The sequence below is a fragment of the Petromyzon marinus genome, assembly GCF_048934315.1.
Source record: "Petromyzon marinus isolate PM22_M1 ecotype Great Lakes invasive population chromosome 77 unlocalized genomic scaffold, UKy_Petmar_22M1.pri1.0 chr77_unloc.2, whole genome shotgun sequence".
Lineage (NCBI taxonomy): Eukaryota > Metazoa > Chordata > Hyperoartia > Petromyzontiformes > Petromyzontidae > Petromyzon > Petromyzon marinus.
In genome coordinates this window covers 1,097,256-1,117,255 of record NW_027422622.1, presented here as the reverse complement: position 1 = coordinate 1,117,255, position 20,000 = coordinate 1,097,256, and the positions used below count along the sequence as shown (strand labels likewise).

Sequence of the window (20,000 nt, the reverse complement as noted above, 5' to 3'; positions counted from 1 at the left end):
TAGGCTCGCCTTCCCATCAACTGGAGGCGAGGAGTGGTGGTCGTGGTTACTTATGCCCCCACCGAAGACGAACATCCGTGGAAGGATGCAGGCAAGGCCGATGAGTCAGATGCCTTCTATGACCTCCTGTCACAGGTGCTGGCTAAAGTGGCCCCTCGGAATAGAGTCATCTTGTTGGGTGACTTCAATGCCCGAGTTGGTCATGATGCTGGCACCTGGTCTGGAGTAATTGGAAGGCATGGGCCAGATCAGCTCAATAACAATGGCAGGAGGCTGCTAGTTTGTGTGCAGCCCATGGGCTTGTAATTACCAACACGCTGTTCCGGCATCGGCGCATCCACACATCATGGATGCATGCCGGGTCCAAGCAAGAACATCTGCTGGACTACATAGTGATGGAACAGCGGATACGGGCACATGTCATTGACACCAGGGCCTACCGTGGAGCTGATCTGCCCTCTGACCATCGACTTGTCATCTGTAAGATGTGCCTACCATTTTTCCACTCCGGTGGTGGGTGTACACCCAGGAACCCATTCAAATATAAGGTGGCCTTGGTCTCAGTTATCTGATGAAAGTTGCAAGAGAGAATTTCATCATCGCTTGCGGCTGAGGTTGGCATCGTCCCCCACTCCTCCTGATGTCGAGGGTAAATGGGTGAGGTTTAGGACTGTGACTTAGGCAGCTGCAATGGCTGCTTTGGGTACGCGGTCCAGACCTCCCCAGATACCCTGGCTGACAGAGGAGGTGTTCAGGATGGTTGAGAAAAAGCAACAGGCCTCAATGGCCCGTGATCACAAATCCATAATTAACTCCATCAAAAAAGTAACCTGCAGCGCCACACCTATTACCATCATTACGGGAAAAACGGTGATCCCCGACCCTCAGGAACAGGTTTGCAGATTTGCTGAGCGTTTCTGTAAAGTCCTGGGGGAGGGGAAATCCCTCGACATGGAAAACATCGATTTAAAGCGTCCGTCTGAACGGGGCCCGTAGCTATCCGTGGTGCTGAAGTTGAGGGCTCTTTGTTCCTCTCACACAGCTTAAAGGTCGTGATCTGAACGTGGCTCTTTCACTCCAGCGCTGTCCTACCAGACAGTCTCGTCCCTTCACCTGATGAAGGCCGCTTGTGTTGTGGCCGAAACGTCGTGAGAATATTATTGTGTTATTTTATTTTATCAATTTATTATTTTATTCTCATTCTACGTGACTTTGGAAGACGTCACCCCCTGTGAGTGGCTGTCTGAGGTGCCATCTGCTGAGGAAGTATTGAAGGTGATCCTGAGTCTGAGACCAGGAAAGGCACCAGGCAGAGATGATCTCCCAAGCGAAATGCTGAGGGAGGGTGGCGTTTGTGCACAGACTGCCCTATATGACATAACAACAGTCTGGACCACTGGATGGGCTCTGCAGGATTGGAAAGATGCCCTTGTGGTCCCCCTCTTTAAGAAGGGGGACCGCACAGACTGTAACAACTACAGGGGCATCTCACTCTTCAGTGTGCCGGCAAAAGTCCTGGCAAGGATTATTCAACATTGCCTTGCCAGGCACGCTGAGGAGAGGCTTGCGGAGCCCCAATGCGGTTTCAGGAAAGGGCGGTCCTGCACAGATGCCATATTTTCTGTCCGTCTGCTACAACAGAGGTGTAGGGAATTCCAACAAGACCTACATCTCTGCTTTATTGACCTGGTCAAGCCCTATGATCCCATCAGTAGGCCTGGGCTCTGGGTTGTTCTTCGTGCTTTCGGAGTCCCTGACCCTCTGCTCACGCTCATTAAGGACCTTCATGATGGTGAGCGGGCCCGGGTAAAACTGCGTGGCTGGGAGTCAGAGCCATTCCCTGTACATCTTGGGGTGCGACAGGGATGTGCTCTGGCTCCCACATTATTTAACATCTATTTTCACCACGTACTTCGTGAAGCCTTCAATAGCTGTACTGGAGGAATTTCCATTTGGTACAGATATAATGGGAGGCCGATCGATGCCCAGGTGCAGTCAAGGGACGGCACCCTATTGCTCAACCACATTGTGTATGCCGATGATTTGGTAATAGCTGCTCATTCAGAGGAGGAGTTAGAGACGCTGCTGCTGAGACTGGAGCGTGCCACTAAGAGGTGGGGCCTTACCATCAGCCCCACCAAAACTAAGCACCTACCTGGGTATTTTGTACCATCGGACACTCCATCCCCACAACTCCCAATCGGTAATGGGGCAGTTGTGGAGAGAGTGGAGAGTTTCCCATACCTGGGCAGTGTGCTCATGACCGGCTCCAATTTAACAGCAGAGGTCTCACTCCGAATCAGTCGAGCGGCAATATCTTTTCATCGGTTGCGTAACGCTGTGTGGAAGCTACCTGGTCTGTCGCTCCGCACTAAGCTTCAGGTCTTCTCGGCCACGGTCATTCCCTCCCTTCTCTACACTTGCGAAACGTGGACCCCCTTAATGGAGCATCTTCGCCGGTTGGAAACATTTAGGCTGGCCTGCCTACGATCCATCCTGGGTTTAACCAGGCTGGATTGTGTGAGGAGCTCACAAATCCTTGAAAGATCTGGGCAAGGTCCCATCGGTGAGCTCCTCCGGCAGGCAAGGCTGCGATGGCTGGGTCATGTAGCCCGCATGCCCAGCCACCGCATGCCGAAACAGCTTTTGTTCAGCCGGATCGAGAGGGATAAACGGGCGCGGCACGGGCTAGAGAAGAGATGGAGTGATGTGGTACAGGAGGACGTGGAGCTGAGTGGACTTGCCGATGACCGGTACCAGTGGTGTCAAGATCGGCCTCTGTGGAGGAGGCTCGTGAAGGATGCTACTGGGCAGTTGGAGGCAGTCGCCCTCCAACAACAACGGAGGGCGGAGGAGCGACGCTCACAACAACGAGCGGAGCGCCGGGTGGCTAAAGCGCAGCAGGTTGGCACAGTAGGGGGCACAGGTGGTGCATCAGCCAGTCATCTCAGTCAGTCCACCCGTGGCACCTGCTGGGTCTGCCCCGTGACCTCCTGCCAGCGGGCGTTCGACACTTCACGTGGCCTCAGGGTGCACATAGCCTGGCACAAGCGTCGTGGTGACATCACCGCCACTTAGTGGCGAATGGCGGTTGTTGTGTATGTGTATATGTGTTAGTGTGTGTGTGTGTGTTTATGTGTGTACGTGTGTGTGTCTGTGTGTGTGTCACCAGCTCCTGCTGTTTCTGCTGCGTTCTCCTCCTCATCTGGGCCTTGTATTGGCTTGCTAGGAAATGCCTGCAGGCACACACGGTCACACACAAACACACACAAACACAAACACACACAAACACAAACACACACAAACACAAACACACACAAACACACAGTCACACACGGTCACACACGGTCACACACGGTCACACACAGGCACACACGGTCACACACAAACACACACAAACACACACAAACACAGGCACGCACGGTCACACACAAACACACAGGCACACACGGTCACACACGGTCACACACGGTCACACACAGGCACACACAAACACACAGGCACACACAGGCACGCACGGTCACACACAGGCACACACAGTTACACGGTCACACACGATCACACACAGGCACGCACGGTCACACACAAACACACACAAACACACACGGTCGCACACGGTCACACAAAGGCACGCACAAACACACACGGTCACATGGTCACACACAAACACACACGGTCACACACAAACACACACAAACACACATAGTCACACACAAACACACACGGTCACACACAGGCACGCACAAACACACACGGTCACATGGTCACACACAAACACACATGGTCACACACAAACACACACGGTCACATGGTCACACACAAACACACACGGTCACACACAAACACACACAAACACACATGGTCACACACAAACACACACGGTCACATCGTCACACACAAACACACACGGTCACACACAAACACACACGGTCACACACAAGCACACACAAACACACACGGTCACACACAAACACACACAAACACACATGGTCACACACAAACACACACGGTCACATGGTCACACACAAACACACACGGTCACACACAAACACACACGGTCACACACAAACACACACGGTCACACACAAGCACGCACAAACACACATGGTCACACACAAACACACATGGTCACACACAAACACACACAAACACACATGGTCACACACAAACACACACGGTCACACACAAGCACGCACAAACACACATGGTCACACACAAACACACACAAACACACACGGTCACACACAAACACACACGGTCACACACAAACACACATGGTCACACACAAACACACACAAACACACACGGTCACACACAAACACACACAAACACACATGGTCACACACAAACACACACGGTCACATGGTCACACACAAACACACACGGTCACACACAAACACACACGGTCACACACAAACACACACGGTCACACACAAGCACGCACAAACACACACGGTCACACACAAACAAACACGGTCACACACAAGCACGCACAAACACACATGGTCACACACAAACACACATGGTCACACACAAACACACACGGTCACATGGTCACACACAAACACACACAAACACACATGGTCACACACAAACACACACGGTCACACACAAGCACGCACAAACACACATGGTCACACACAAACACACACAAACACACACGGTCACACACAAACACACACGGTCACACACAAACACACATGGTCACACACAAACACACACAAACACACACGGTCACACACAAACACACACAAACACACACGGTCACACACAAACACACATGGTCACACACCGTCACACACGGTCACACACAGGCACACACAAACACACACAAACACACCGTCACACACAGGCACACACGGTCACACACAGGCACGCACGGTCACACACAAACACACACAAACACACACAAACACACAAACACACACAAACACACCGTCACACACAGGCACACACAGGCACACACAGGCACACACGGTCACACACAGGCACGCACGGTCACACACCGTCACACACAGGCACACACGGTCACACACGGTCACACACAGGCACACACGGTCACACACAGGCACACACGGTCACACACAGGCACACACAGTCACACACAAACACACACAAACACACACAAACACACCGTCACACACAGGCACACACAGGCACACACAGGCACACACGGTCACACACAGGCACGCACGGTCACACACCGTCACACACAGGCACACACGGTCACACACAGGCACACACAGTCACACACGGTCACACACAGGCACACACGGTCACACACAAACACACACGGTCACACACAAACACACACGGTCACATGGTCACACACAAACACACACGGTGAGCGAGTGAGTGAGCGAGTGAGTGAGCGAGTGAGTGAGCGAGCGAGTGAGTGAGCGAGCGAGTGAGTGAGCAGGTGAGTGAGCGGGTGAGCGAGTGAGTGAGTGGTTGAGTGAGTGAGTGAGTGGTTGAGTGAGTGAGCGGGTGAGCTGTAGTCCACCCGTGCTGCTGCCTCTCCCTCCTCCGCTGGTTCTCTCTGCGCTGCTCCTCCAGCTCCTCCAGCGCCGCTTTCTGCTGCACCAGCCGGGCCCACTCCATCTCCAGCTCCTGGCCCTACACACACAAAGCTCCCCCAGGTAGCCTCTAGCAGCGCTGTAGGGGCAAGTGCTGCTAGTAGCGAGTAGCACCACCTATGATGCATACACACAGACAAAGCTCCCCCAGGTAGCCTCTAGCAGGGCTGTAGGGGCAAGTGCTGCTAGTGGCGAGTAGCACCACCTATGATGCACACACACAGACAAAGCTCCCCCAGGTAGCCTCTAGGCTGTAGGGGCAAGTGCTGTTAGCTACCACCACCTATGAAGGCTACCGGCACTGTGGCACACACAGAGGGGGTGGGTGGCCAGCACCACGCCCGGCCGCCTTTGTCTCTCTCCCAGTGCTAGCGATGTTTACACACTGCACCAGGTACTCATTTCAGGCTGAGTCGACCTAGGGGAGGTCCAGGACCGGTTCAGATAATCGTCACTGGTGGTGGTGGCTGTGAGCGGGAATCAAACTCGGGTCGCCAGGTTCATAGCGCAGCGCTAACCACTACACTATCACACACACACACAGACACACACACAGTGTACACACACACACACAGACACACACGTACACACGCACAGACACACACACGTGTACACACACAGACACACACAGACACACACGTACACACACACAGTCACACTTGTACACACACACAGACACGTACACAGACACACACACAGACACACACGTACACACACACAGACACACACACGTGTACACACACAGACACACACGTACACACACACAGACACACACACGTGTACACACACAGACACACACGTACACACACCCAGACACAGACACACACAGACACACACAGACACACACAGACACACACGTACACACACGTACACACACAGACACACACGTACACACACACAGTCACACTTGTACACACACACAGACACGTACACAGACACACACACGTACACACACAGACACACACACAGATAGACACACACACACAGATAGACACACACACGTACACACACACACAGACACACGTACACAAACACACACAGACACACACGTACACACACAAACGTACGTACACACACAGACACACGTACACAACAACAACCGCCATTCGCCACTAAGTGGCGGTGACGTCACCACGACGCTTGTGCCAGGCTATGTGCACCCTGAGGCCACGTGAAGTGTCGAACGCCCGCTGGCAGGTCACGGGGCAGACCCAGGTGCCACGGGTCGACTGACTGAGATGACTGGCTGATGCACCACCTGTGCCGGAGGAGCTCACCGATGGGACCTTGCCCAGATCTTTCAAGGATTTGTGAGCTCCTCACACAATCCAGTCTGGTTTAACCCAGGATGGACCGCAGGCAGGCCAGCCTAAATGTTTCTAACCGGCGAAGATGTTCCATTCGGGGGGTCCACGTTTCGCAAGCGTAGAGAAGGGAGGGAATTACCGTGGCCGAGAAGACCCGAAGCTCAGTGCGGAGCGACAGACCAGGTAGCTTCCACACAGCGTTACGCAGCCGATGAAAAGATATTGCCGCTCGACTGATTCGGAGTGAGACCTCTGCTGTTAAACTGGAGCCAGTCATAAGCACACTGCCCAGGTATGGGAAACTCTCCACTCTCTCCACAACTGCCCCATCACCGATTGGGAGTTGTGTGGGTGGAGTGTCCGATGGTACAAAATACCCAGGAAGGTGCTTAGTTTTGGTGGGGCTGATGGTAAGGCCCCATCTCTTAGTGGAACGCTCCAGTCTCAGCAGCAGCGTCTCCAACTCCTCCTCTGAATGAGCAGCTATTAATAAATCAGCATACATAACGTGGTTGAGCAATAGGGAGCCATCCCTTGACCGCACCCGGGCATCGATCAGCCTCCCATTATATCTGTACCATATGGAGATTCCCCCGGTACAGCTATTGAAGGCTTCACGAACTACGTGGTCATAGTAGATGTTAAATAATGTGGGAGCCAGAGGACATCCCTGTCGCACCCCAAGGTGTACAGGGAATGGCTCTGACTCCCGGCCACGCAGTTTTACCCGGGCCCGCTCACCATCATGAAGGTCCTTAATCATCCTGAGCAGAGGGTCAGGTACTCCAAAAGCACGAAGAACAACCCAGAGCCCAAGCCTACTGATGGTATCATAGGCCTTGACCAGGTCAATAAAGCAGAGATGTAGGTCTTGCTGGAATTCCCTACACCTCTGCTGTAGCAGACGACCAGAAAATATGGCATCTGTGCAGGACCGCCCTTTCCTGAAACCGCATTGGGGCTCTGCAAGCCTCTCCTCAGCGTGCCTGGCAAGGCGATGTTGAATAATCCTTGCCAGGACCTTTCCCGGCACACTGAGGAGTGAGATGCCCCTGTAGTTGTTACAGTCTGTGCGGTCCCCCTTCTTAAAAAGGGGGACCACCAGGGCATCCTTCCAATCCTGCAGAACCCGTCCAGTGTCCCAGACCGTTGTTATGATGTCATATAGGGCAGTCTGTGCACAAACGCCACCCTCCCTCAGCATTTTGCTTGGGAGATCATCTCTGCCCGCTACCTTTCCTGGTGTCAGACTCCGGATCGCCTTCAGTACTTCCTCAACAGATGGCACCTCAGCCAGCCACTCATAGGGGGTGACTTCTTCCAATATTTGAGGCACCGCAGCCTCAGCAGGGTCATCCTCACTTTTTGCCACGATGTTTTCCTGGCTGAGGGATTTTCCCTCCCCCAGGACCTGACAGAAATGCTCAGCAAATCTGCAAACCTGTTCCTGGGGGTCGGAGATTGGATCACCGTTTTTTCCCCTAATGATGGTAATAGGTGTGGCGCTGCAGGTTACTTTTTTGATGGAGTTAAATAGAGATTTGTGATCACGGGCCACTGAGGCAGACTCCATCTCCTCAGCAACCCGCGACCACCACCCATCCTTGCAGCGCCTCACGGCTCTCCGCACCTCCGAGCGAAGGCTGCGGTAAGCCTCCTCATTCTCTGACGTGGGATTCTGTAGCCGATGACAGTGGGCCTGTCGCTTTTTCTCAACCATCCTGAACAACTCCTCTGTCATCCGGTCTGGACCGCATACCCAAAGCAGCCATTGCAGCTGCATGAGTCACAGTCCTAAACCTCGCCCATTTACCCTCGACATCATGAGGAGTCGGGGACGATGCCAATCCCAGCCGCAAGCGGTGATGAAATTCTCGCTTGCAACTTTCATCAGATAACTGAGACCAGGCCACTTTAGGTTGGAATGGGGTCCTGGGTGTACACCCACCACCGGAGTGGAAGAATGGCAGGCGCATCTTACAGATGACTAGTCGATGGTCAGAGGGCAGATCAGCTCCACGGTAGGTCCTGGTGTCAAGGACATGGGCTCGCATTCGCTGGTCCGTCACTATGTAGTCCAGCAGATGTTCTTGCTTGGACCCGGCATGCATCCATGATGTTGTGTGGATGCGCCGATGCCGGAACAGCGTGTTGGTAATTACAAGCCCATGGGCTGCACAAAAATCTAGCAGCCTCCTACCGTTGTTATTGAGCTGATCTGGCCCATGCCCTCCAATCACTCCAGACCAGGTGCCAGTATCATGACCAACTCGGGCATTGAAGTCACCCAACATGATGACTCTATCCCGAGGGGCCACTTTAGCCAGCACCTGTGACAGGAGGTCATAGAAGGCATCTGACTCATCGGCTTTGCCTGCATCCCTCCACGGATGTTCATCTTCGGTGGGGGCATAAGTAACCACGACCACCATTCCTCGCCTCCGGTTGATGGGAAGGCGAGCCCAAAGTAGCCTGGGGCTTACAGCTTCCCACACCTCACCGCCACACTCCCACGCCCCCTTCATTCTTTTGTTCAAAAGAAGACCCACACCCTGTTGTTTGGCAGTCTGCTGCCCCGAGTAGAGGACTGTCCACCCCTCATGGTGGCAGGAGCCAGAGCCGGTCCACCGGACCTCCTGAATGCCACATAGATCCAGGCGGTACCGGTCCAGCTCCCGATAGCGGAGTGGCAGCCTCTCCTCTGCAGTGAGCATTCGAACATTCCACGTGGCCACCCGTAGTGGTTTTTCGTTGTTTCTGGAGGAGCCCCGAGGGTAGGTATTCAATCTCCTGGCTCCGCCAATTGGGGTTTGGCCAGGAGACGTCATAGACACCTGGCCCCCCGGGGCCTCCGGCACAAGCTTATTAGTTACATATTTAAGTTTAACTCGTGGTTTAGTGGTAATTAATTGAAGGTGGAGGGGTTACCAGCCCCTCGCACCCGTCCAGAGCCCCCGTTTAGCCCCTGTGGTGGACACATATGCCATGAGGGGAGGAGCCAATCAAAATTGGACCTCCCCCACAGCACTGTCCACGACAGAGCTGCCCGTCCGGCACCGCACACACACACAGACACACAGACACACACGTGTACACACACAAACACGTACACACACACACGTACACACACACACACACACGTGTACACACACACACACGTACACACACACGTACACACACACACACACGTACACACACACACGTACACACACACACAGTGTACACGTACACACACACACGTACACACACACACAGACACACACAGACACACACACACACAGACACACACAGACACACACACGTACACACACGTACACACATACGTACACACACACGTACACACACACACGTACACACACACAGTGTACACACACACACACACGTACACACACACATACACACACACGTACACACACACACACGTACACACAGTGTACGCACACACACACACACACGTACACACACACACACGTACACACACACGTACACACACATGTACACACACACACGTACACACACACACAGTGTACACACACACGTATACACACACGTACACACACACGTACACATACACACACACGTACACACACACACGTACACACACACACACGTACACACACACACGTACACACACACACACGTACACACACACACGTACACACACACACACGTACACACACACACACGTACACACACACACACACGTACACACACACACGTACACACACGTACACACACACACGTACACACACACACACGTACACACACACGTACACATACACACACACGTACACACACACACACGTACACACAGTGTACGCACACACACACACACGTACACACACACACACGTACACACACACACACACGTACACACACACGTACACACACACACGTACACACACACACAGTGTACACACACACGTACACACACACGTACACATACACACACACGTACACATACACACACACGTACACACACACACACGTACACACAGTGTACGCACACACACACACACGTACACACACACACACACGTACACACACACACACGTACACACACACACACGTACACACACACACGTACACACACACACACACACGTAGACACACGTCCACACACACACACGTACACACACACACACGTACACACACACACACGTACACACACACACACACGTACACACACACACACGGACACACACACGTACACACACACGTACACACACACGTACACACACACACACACACGTGTACACACACACGTACACACACGTACACACACACACACGTACACACACACACACGTACACACACACACGTACACACACACGTACACACGCACACACACACGCACGTACACACACACACGTACACACACACACGTACACACACACACACACGTGTACACACACACGTACACACACACGTACACACGTACACACACGTACACACACACGTGTACACACACACACGTACACACACACACATGTACACACACACGTACACACGTACACACACACACGTACACACACACGTACACACACACGTACACACACACACAGTGTACACACACACACACACGTACACACACACACACGTACACACACACACACGTACACACACACACACACGTGTACACACACACACACGTACACACACACGTAAACACACACACACACGTACACACACACACACACACGTGTACACACACACGTACACACACGTACACACACGTACACACACACGTACACACACACGTACACACGTACACACACACGTACACACACACACACACGTGTACACACACACGTACACACACACACACACACGTACACACACGTACACACACGTACACACACGTACACACACACACACGTACACACACACACGTACACACACGTGTACACACACACGGACACACACACACACACACGTGTGCACCTCTCCCCCCCGCCCCGTGGCGGAGGAGCTCCTGGGCGTGCCGCTCCCTCCGCTGGCGCTGGGCCCGGTGCTCCCGGCTCTGCCGGCGCTCCTCCTCCTCGTGCTGCAGCGCCAGTGCAGCAGCCTCCTCCTCACGGGCACGGCGCTCGCTCGCCTCACGCTGGGGGGCACGGGGGCACGGGGGGGCACGGGGGGGCACAGGGGGGCACAGGGGGGCACAAAGGTTACTCATCTCACGCTGGTGTGAGTGTGTGTACACGTGTATACACACACTCACGTGTGTATACACGTGTGTGTGTGTACACGTGTGTGTACACGTGTGTGTGTACACTTGTGTGTGTGTACACTGTGTGTGTACACGTGTGTGTGTGTGTACACGTGTGTGTGTGTGTACACGTGTGTGTGTGTACACGTGTGTGTGTGTGTACACGTGTGTGTGTGTACACGTGTGTGTGTGTGTACACGTGTGTGTGTGTGTGTGTACACTTGTGTGTGTGTATACACGTGTGTGTGTGTACACGTGTGTGTGTGTATACACGTGTGTGTGTGTACACGTGTGTGTGTGTGTATACACGTGTGTGTGTGTACACGTGTGTGTGTGTACGTGTGTGTGTGTGCACGTGTGTGTGTATACACGTGTGTGTGTGTGTACACGTGTGTGTGTGTGTGTACACGTGTGTGTGTACACGTGTGTGTGTGTGTATACACGTGTGTTTGTGTACGTGTGTGTGTACACGTGTGTGTGTGTACACGTGTGTGTGTGCACGTGTGTGTGTGTGTGTATACACGTGTGTGTGTGTGTGTGTGTATACACGTGTGTGTGTGTATACACGTGTGTGTGTGTGTATATACGTGTGTGTGTGTATACACGTGTGTGTGTATACACGTGTGTGTGTGTACGTGTGTGTGTGTACGTGTGTGTGTGTACACGTGTGTGTGTGTATACACGTGTGTGTGTGTGTGTATATACACGTGTGTGTGTGTGTATATACGTGTGTGTGTGTGTATATACGTGTGTGTGTGTATACACGTGTGTGTGTATACACGTGTGTGTATACACGTGTGTGTGTGTACACGTGTGTGTACACGTGTGTGTGTGTGTACACGTGTGTGTGTACACGTGTGCGTGTGTACACGTGTGTGTGTGTACACGTGTGTGTGTGTGTGTACACTTGTGTGTGTGTGTACACGTGTGTGTGTGCGTGTGTGTGTGCGTGTGTGTGTGCCGGAGGCCCCGGGGGGCCAGGCGTCTATGACGTCTCCTGGCCAAACCCCAATTGGCGGAGCCAGGAGATTGATATCTACCCTCGGGGCTACTCCAGAAACAACGAAAAGCCACTACAGGTGGCCACGTGGAATGTTCCAACGCTCACTGCAGAGGAGAGGCTGCCACTCCTCTGTCGGGAGCTGGACCGGTACCGCCTGGATCTATGCGGCATTCAGGAGGTCCGGTGGACCGGCTCTGGCTCCTGCCACCATGAGGGGTGGACAGTCCTCTACTCGGGGCAGCAGACTGCCAAACAACAGGGTGTGGGTCTTCTTTTGAACAAAAGAATGAAGGGGGCGTGGGAGCGTGGCGGTGAGGTGTGGGAAGCTGTAAGCCCCAGGCTACTTTGGGCTCGCCTTCCCATCAACCGGAGGCGAGGAATGGTGGTCGTGGTTACTTATGCCCCCACCGAAGATGAACATCCGTGGAGGGATGCAGGCAAAGCCGATGAGTCAGATGCCTTCTATGACCTCCTGTCACAGGTGCTGGCTAAAGTGGCCCCTCGGGATAGAGTCATCATGTTGGGTGACTTCAATGCCCGAGTTGGTCATGATACTGGCACCTGGTCTGGAGTGATTGGAGGGCATGGGCCAGATCAGCTCAATAACAACGGTAGGAGGCTGCTAGATTTTTGTGCAGCCCATGGGCTTGTAATTACCAACACGCTGTTCCGGCATCGGCGCATCCACACAACATCATGGATGCATGCCGGGTCCAAGCAAGAACATCTGCTGGACTACATAGTGACGGACCAGCGAATGCGAGCCCATGTCCTTGACACCAGGACCTACCGTGGAGCTGATCTGCCCTCTGACCATCGACTAGTCATCTGTAAGATGCGCCTGCCATTCTTCCACTCCGGTGGTGGGTGTACACCCAGGACCCCATTCCAACCTAAAGTGGCCTGGTCTCAGTTATCTGATGAAAGTTGCAAGCGAGAATTTCATCATCGCTTGCGGCTGGGATTGGCATCGTCCCCGACTCCTCCTGATGTCGAGGGTAAATGGGCGAGGTTTAGGACTGTGATTCATGCAGCTGCAATGGCTGCTTTGGGTAAGCGGTCCAGACCTCCCCAGACACCCTGGCTGACAGAGGAGTTGTTCAGGATGGTTGAGAAAAAGCGACAGGCCCACTGTCATCGGCTACAGAATCCCACGTCAGAGAATGAGGAGGCTTACCGCAGCCTTCGCTCGGAGGTTCGGAGAGCCGTGAGGCGCTGCAAGGATGGGTGGTGGTCGCGGGTTGCTGAGGAGATGGAGTCTGCCTCAGTGGCCCGTGATCACAAATCTCTATTTAACTCCACCAAAAAAGTAACCTGCAGCGCCACACCTATTACCATCAATAGGGGAAAAAACGGTGATCCAATTTCCGACCCCCAGGAACAGGTTCGCAGATTTGCTGAGCATTTCTGTGAGGTCCTGGGGGAGGGAAAATCCCACAGCCAGGAAAACATCGTGGCACAAAGTGAGGATGACCCTGCTGAGGCTGCGGTGCCTCAAATATTGGAAGAAGTCACCCCCTGTGAGTGGCTGGCTGAGGTGCCATCTGCTGAGGAAGTATTGAAGGCGATCCGGAGTCTGAGACCAGGAAAGGCAGCGGGCAGAGATGATCTCCCAAGCGAAATGCTGAGGGAGGGTGGCGTTTGTGCACAGACTGCCCTATATGACATCATAACAACAGTCTGGACCACTGGACGGGTTCCGCAGGATTGGAAGGATGCCCTGGTGGTCCCCCTTTTTAAGAAGGGGGACCGCACAGACTGTAACAACTACAGGGGCATCTCACTCCTCAGTGTGCCGGGAAAGGTCCGGGCAAGGATTATTCAGCATCGCCTTGCCAGGCACGCTGAGGAGAGGCTTGCGGAGCCCCAATGCGGTTTCAGGAAAGGGCGGTCCTGCACAGATGCCATATTTTCTGTCCGTCTGCTACAGCAGAGGTGTAGGGAATTCCAACAAGACCTACATCTCTGCTTTATTGACCTGGTCAAGGCCTATGATACCATCAGTAGGCCTGGGCTCTGGGTCGTTCTTCGTGCTTTTGGAGTACCTGACCCTCTGCTCACGATCATTAAGGACCTTCATGATGGTGAGCGGGCCCGGGTAAAACTACGTGGCCGGGAGTCAGAGCCATTCCCTGTACACCTTGGGGTGCGACAGGGATGTCCTCTGGCTCCCACATTATTTAACATCTATTTTGACCACGTAGTTCGTGAAGCCTTCAATAGCTGTACCGGGGGAATCTCCATATGGTACAGATATAATGGGAGGCTAATCGATGCCCGGGTGCGGTCAAGGGATGGCTCCCTATTGCTCAACCACGTTATGTATGCTGATGACTTGGTAATAGCTGCTCAGTCAGAGGAGGAGTTGGAGACGCTGCTGCTGAGACTGGAGCGTGCCACTAAGAGGTGGGGCCTTACCATCAGCCCCACCAAAACTAAGCACCTGCCTGGGTATTTTGTACCATCGGACACTCCACCCCCACAACTCCCAATCGGTGATGGGGCAGTTGTGGAGAGAGTGGAGAGTTTCCCATACCTGGGCAGTGTGCTTATGACTGGCTCCAGTTTAACAGCAGAGGTCTCACTCCGAATCAGTCGAGCGGCAATATCTTTTCATCGGTTGCGTAACGCTGTGTGGAAGCTACCTGGTCTGTCGCTCCGCACTAAGCTTCAGGTCTTCTCGGCCACGATCATTCCCTCCCTTCTCTACGCTTGCGAAACGTGGACCCCCCTAATGGAACATCTTCGCCGGTTAGAAACATTTAGGCTGACCTGCCTACGATCCATCCTGGGTTTAACCAGACTGGATTGTGTGAGGAGCTCACAAATCCTTGAAAGATCTGGGCAGGGTCCCGTCGGTGAGCTCCTCCGGCAGGCAAGGCTGCGATGGCTGGGTCATGTAGCCCGCATGCCCAGCCACCGCATGCCGAAACAGCTTTTGTTTGGCCGGATTGAGGGGGCTAAGCGGGCGCGGCACGGGCTAGAGAAGAGATGGAGTGATGTGGTACAGGAGGACGTGGAGCTGAGTGGACTTGCCGATGACTGGTACCAGCGGTGTCAAGATCGGCCTCTGTGGAGGAGGCTCGTGAAGGATGCTACTGGGCAGTTGGAGGCAGTCGCCTTCCAACAACAACGGAGGGCGGAGGAGCGACGCTCACAATAGCGAGCGGAGCGCCGGGTGGCTAAAGCACAGCAGGTTGGCACAGTAGGGGGCACAGGTGGTGCATCAGCCAGTCATCTCAGTCAGTCGACCCGTGGCACCTGGGTCTGCCCCGTGACCTCCTGCCAGCGGGCGTTCGACACTTCACGTGGCCTCAGGGTGCACATAGCCTGGCACAAGCGTCGTGGTGACGTCACCGCCACTTAGTGGCGAATGGCGGTTGTTGTTGTTGTGTGTGTGTGTTCAGGATGGTTGAGAAAAAGCGACAGGCACACTGTCATCGACTACAGAATCCCACGTCAGAGAATGAGGAGGCTTACCGCAGCCTTCGCTCGGAGGTTCGGAGAGCCGTGAGGAGCTGCAAGGATGGGTGGTGGTCGCGGGTTGCTGAGGAGATGGAGTCTGCCTCAGTGGCACGTGATCACAAATCTCTATTTAACTCCATCAAAAAAGTAACCTGCAGCACCACACCTATTACCATCATTAGGGGAAAAAACGGTGTTCCAATCTCCGACCCCCAGGAACAGGTTTGCAGATTTGCTGAGCATTTCTGAGGTCCTGGGGGAGGGGAAATCCCTCAGCCTGGAAAACATCTTTGGACAAAGTGGGGATGACCCTGCTGACATCATAACAACAGTCTGGACCACAGGACGGGTTCCGCAGGATTGGAAGGATGCCCTGGTGGTCCCCCTCTTTAAGAAGGGGGACCGCACAGACTGTAACAACTACAGGGGCATCTCACTCCTCAGTGTGCCGGGAAAGGTCCTGGCAAGGATTATTCAACATCGCCTTGCCAGGCACGCTGAGGAGAGGCTTGCGGAGCCCCAATGCGGTTTCAGGAAAGGGCGGTCCTGCACAGATGCCATATTTTCTGTCTGTCTGCTACAGCAGAGGTGTAGAGAATTCCAACAAGACCTACATCTCTACTTTATTGACCTGGTCAAGGCCTATGATACCATCAGTAGGCCTGGGCTCTGGGTCGTTCTTCGTGCTTTTGGAGTACCTGACCCTCTGCTCACGATCATTAAGGACCTTCATGATGGTGAGCGGGCCCGGGTAAAACTACGTGGCTGGGAGTCGGAGCCATTCCCTGTATACCTTGGGGTGCGACAGGGATGTCCTCTGGCTCCCACATTATTTATCATCTATTTTGACCACGTAGTTCGTGAAGCCTTCAATAGCTGTACCGGGGGAATCTCCATTTGGTACAGATATAATGGGAGGCTGATTGATGCCCGGGTGCGGTCAAGAGATGGCTCCCTATTGCTCAACCACGTTGTGTATGCCTATGACTTGGTAATAGCTGCTCATTCAGAGGAGGAGTTGGAGATGCTGCCGCTGAGACTGGAGCGTGCCACTAAGAGATGGGGCCTTACCATCAGCCCCACCAAAACTAAGCACCTACCTGGGTATTTTGTACCATCGGACACTCCACACCCACAACTCCCAATCGGTGATGGGGCAGTTGTGGAGCGTTTCCCATACCTGGGCAGTGTGCTTATGACTGGCTCCAGTTTAACAGCAGAGGTCTCACTCCGAATCAGTCGAGCGGCAATATCTTTTCATCGGTTGCGTAACGCTGTGTGGAAGCTACCTGGTCTGTCGCTCCGCACTAAGCTTCAGGTCTTCTCGGCCACGGTCATTCCCTCCCTTCTCTACGCTTGCGAAACGTGGACCCCCCTAATGGAACATCTTCGCCGGTTAGAAACATGTAGGCTGGCCTGCCTACGATCCATCCTGGGTTTAATCAGACTGGATTGTGTGAGGAGCTCACAAATCCTTGAAAGATCTGGGCAAGGTCCCATCGGTGAGCTCCTCCGGCGGGCAAGGCTGCGATGGCTGGGTCATGTAGCCCGCATGCCCAGCCACCGCATGCCGAAACAGCTTTTGTTCGGCCGGATCGAGGGGGCTAAACGGACGCGGCACGGGCTAGAGAAGAGATGGAGTGATGTGGTACAGGAGGACGTGGAGCTGAGTGGACTTGCCGATGACCGGTACCAGCGGTGTCAAGATCGGCCTCTGTGGAGGAGGCTCGTGAAGGATGCTACTGGGCAGTTGGAGGCAGTCGCCCTCCAACAACAACGGAGGGCGGAGGAGCGACGCTCGGAACAACGAGCGGAGTGCCGGGTGGCTAAAGCACAGCAGGTTGGCACAGTAGGGGGCACAGGTGGTGCATCAGCCAGTCATCTCAGTCAGTCGACCCGTGGCACCTGGGTCTGCCCCGTGACCTCCTGCCAGCGGGCGTTCGACACTTCACGTGGTCTCAGGGTGCACATAGCCTGGCACAAGCGTCGTGGTGACGTCACCGCCACTTAGTGGCGAATGGCGGTTGTTGTTGTTGTTGTGTGTGAGTGTGTGTATTTGTGTATGTATGTGTGTACACGTGTGTATGTGTGTACACGTGTGTGCGTGTGTATGTGTGTACACGTGTGTGCGTGTGTATGTGTGTACACGTGTGTGTATGTGTGTGTGTACTCACCTCCTCCTTCTCCTGCAGCTGAGTGGCCCAGCTGGCTACCACCTGGCGCCCCATGCACTCCGACTCGGCCTGCACACAGCAGCAGCAGCAGCAGCAAGTCCACTCTCTGTGTGTGTGTATACTGTGTGTGTACTGTGTGTGTGTACTGTGTGTACTGTGTGTGTGTACTGTGTAATGTGTGTGTACCGTGTGTACTGTGTGTGTGTACTGTGTACCGTGTGTACTGTGTGTGTGTACTGTGTACCGTGTGTGTACTGTGTACTGTGTGTGTACTGTGTACTGTGTGTGTGTACTGTGTGTGTACTGTGTACTGTGTGTGTGTACTGTGTACTGTGTGTGTGTACTGTGTACTGTGTGTACTGTGTGTGTGTACTGTGTGTGTACTGTGTGTGTACTGTGTGTACTGTGTGTGTGTACTGTGTGTGTGTACTGTGTGTGTGTACTGTGTGTACTGTGTGTGTACTGTGTGTGTACTGTGTGTGTACTGTGTGTACTGTGTGTGTACTGTGTGTGTACTGTGTGTACTGTGTGTGTACTGTGTGTGTGTACTGTGTGTGTGTGTACTGTGTGTACTGTTTACTGTGTGTGTACTGTGTACTGTGTGTGTGTACTGTGTGTGTGTACTGTGTGTGTACTGTGTGTACTGTGTGTGTACTGTGTACTGTGTGTGTGTACTGTGTACTGTGTGTGTGTACTGTGTGTACTGTGTGTGTGTACTGTGTGTCTGTACTGTGTGTGTACTGTGTGTACTGTGTGTGTACTGTGTGTGTGTACTGTGTGTGTGTACTGTGTGTGTACTGTGTGTGTGTACTGTGTGTGTGTACTGTGTGTACTGTGTGTGTACTGTGTGTACTGTGTACTGTGTGTGTGTACTGTGTGTGTACTGTGTGTGTACTGTGTGTACAGTGTGTACCGTGTACAGTGTGTGTACAGTGTGTGTACTGTGTGTACTGTGTGTGTACTGTGTACAGTGTGTGCGCAGTGGGTGTACTGTGTGTGTACTGTGTGTACAGTGTGTGTACTGTGTACAGTGTGTGTGCTGTGTGTACTGTGTGTAAAGTGTGTGTGCTGTGTACAGTGTGTGCACAGTGGGTGTACTGTGTGTGTACTGTGTGTACAGTGTGTACCGTGTACAGTGTGTGTGCTGTGTATACAGTGTGTGTACTGTGCACAGTGTGTGCACAGTGGGTGTACTGTGTGTGTACTGTGTGTACAGTGTGTGTACTGTGTACAGTGTGTGTGCTGTGTGTACAGTGTGTGTGCTGT

General features: G+C 53.5%; 2 protein-coding genes across 2 annotated transcripts in view; both read right to left on the bottom strand.

Moving 5' to 3' along the window:
• Positions 1-6,898, bottom strand: part of LOC116958455 (uncharacterized) — a 40,411-nt gene extending 33,513 nt beyond the window's left edge. The window contains exons 1-2 of the mRNA XM_076058608.1: positions 5,504-6,898; positions 3,170-3,236 (exon numbers count right to left, since the gene is read on the bottom strand). Coding sequence (XP_075914723.1) covers positions 3,170-3,236; positions 5,504-5,601 — 165 coding nt within the window. The 5' untranslated portion in view covers positions 5,602-6,898. The remainder of the gene's footprint in view (positions 1-3,169; positions 3,237-5,503) is intronic.
• A 1,215-nt stretch (positions 6,899-8,113) lies between these two features.
• LOC142908235 (uncharacterized) overlaps positions 8,114-20,000 on the bottom strand; it is a 47,091-nt gene continuing 35,204 nt past the window's right edge. Inside the window, exons 5-7 of the mRNA XM_076058609.1 lie at positions 18,735-18,803; positions 11,841-11,987; positions 8,114-8,122 (exon numbers count right to left, since the gene is read on the bottom strand). Of these exons, the coding sequence (XP_075914724.1) occupies positions 8,114-8,122; positions 11,841-11,987; positions 18,735-18,803 (225 nt within the window). The remainder of the gene's footprint in view (positions 8,123-11,840; positions 11,988-18,734; positions 18,804-20,000) is intronic.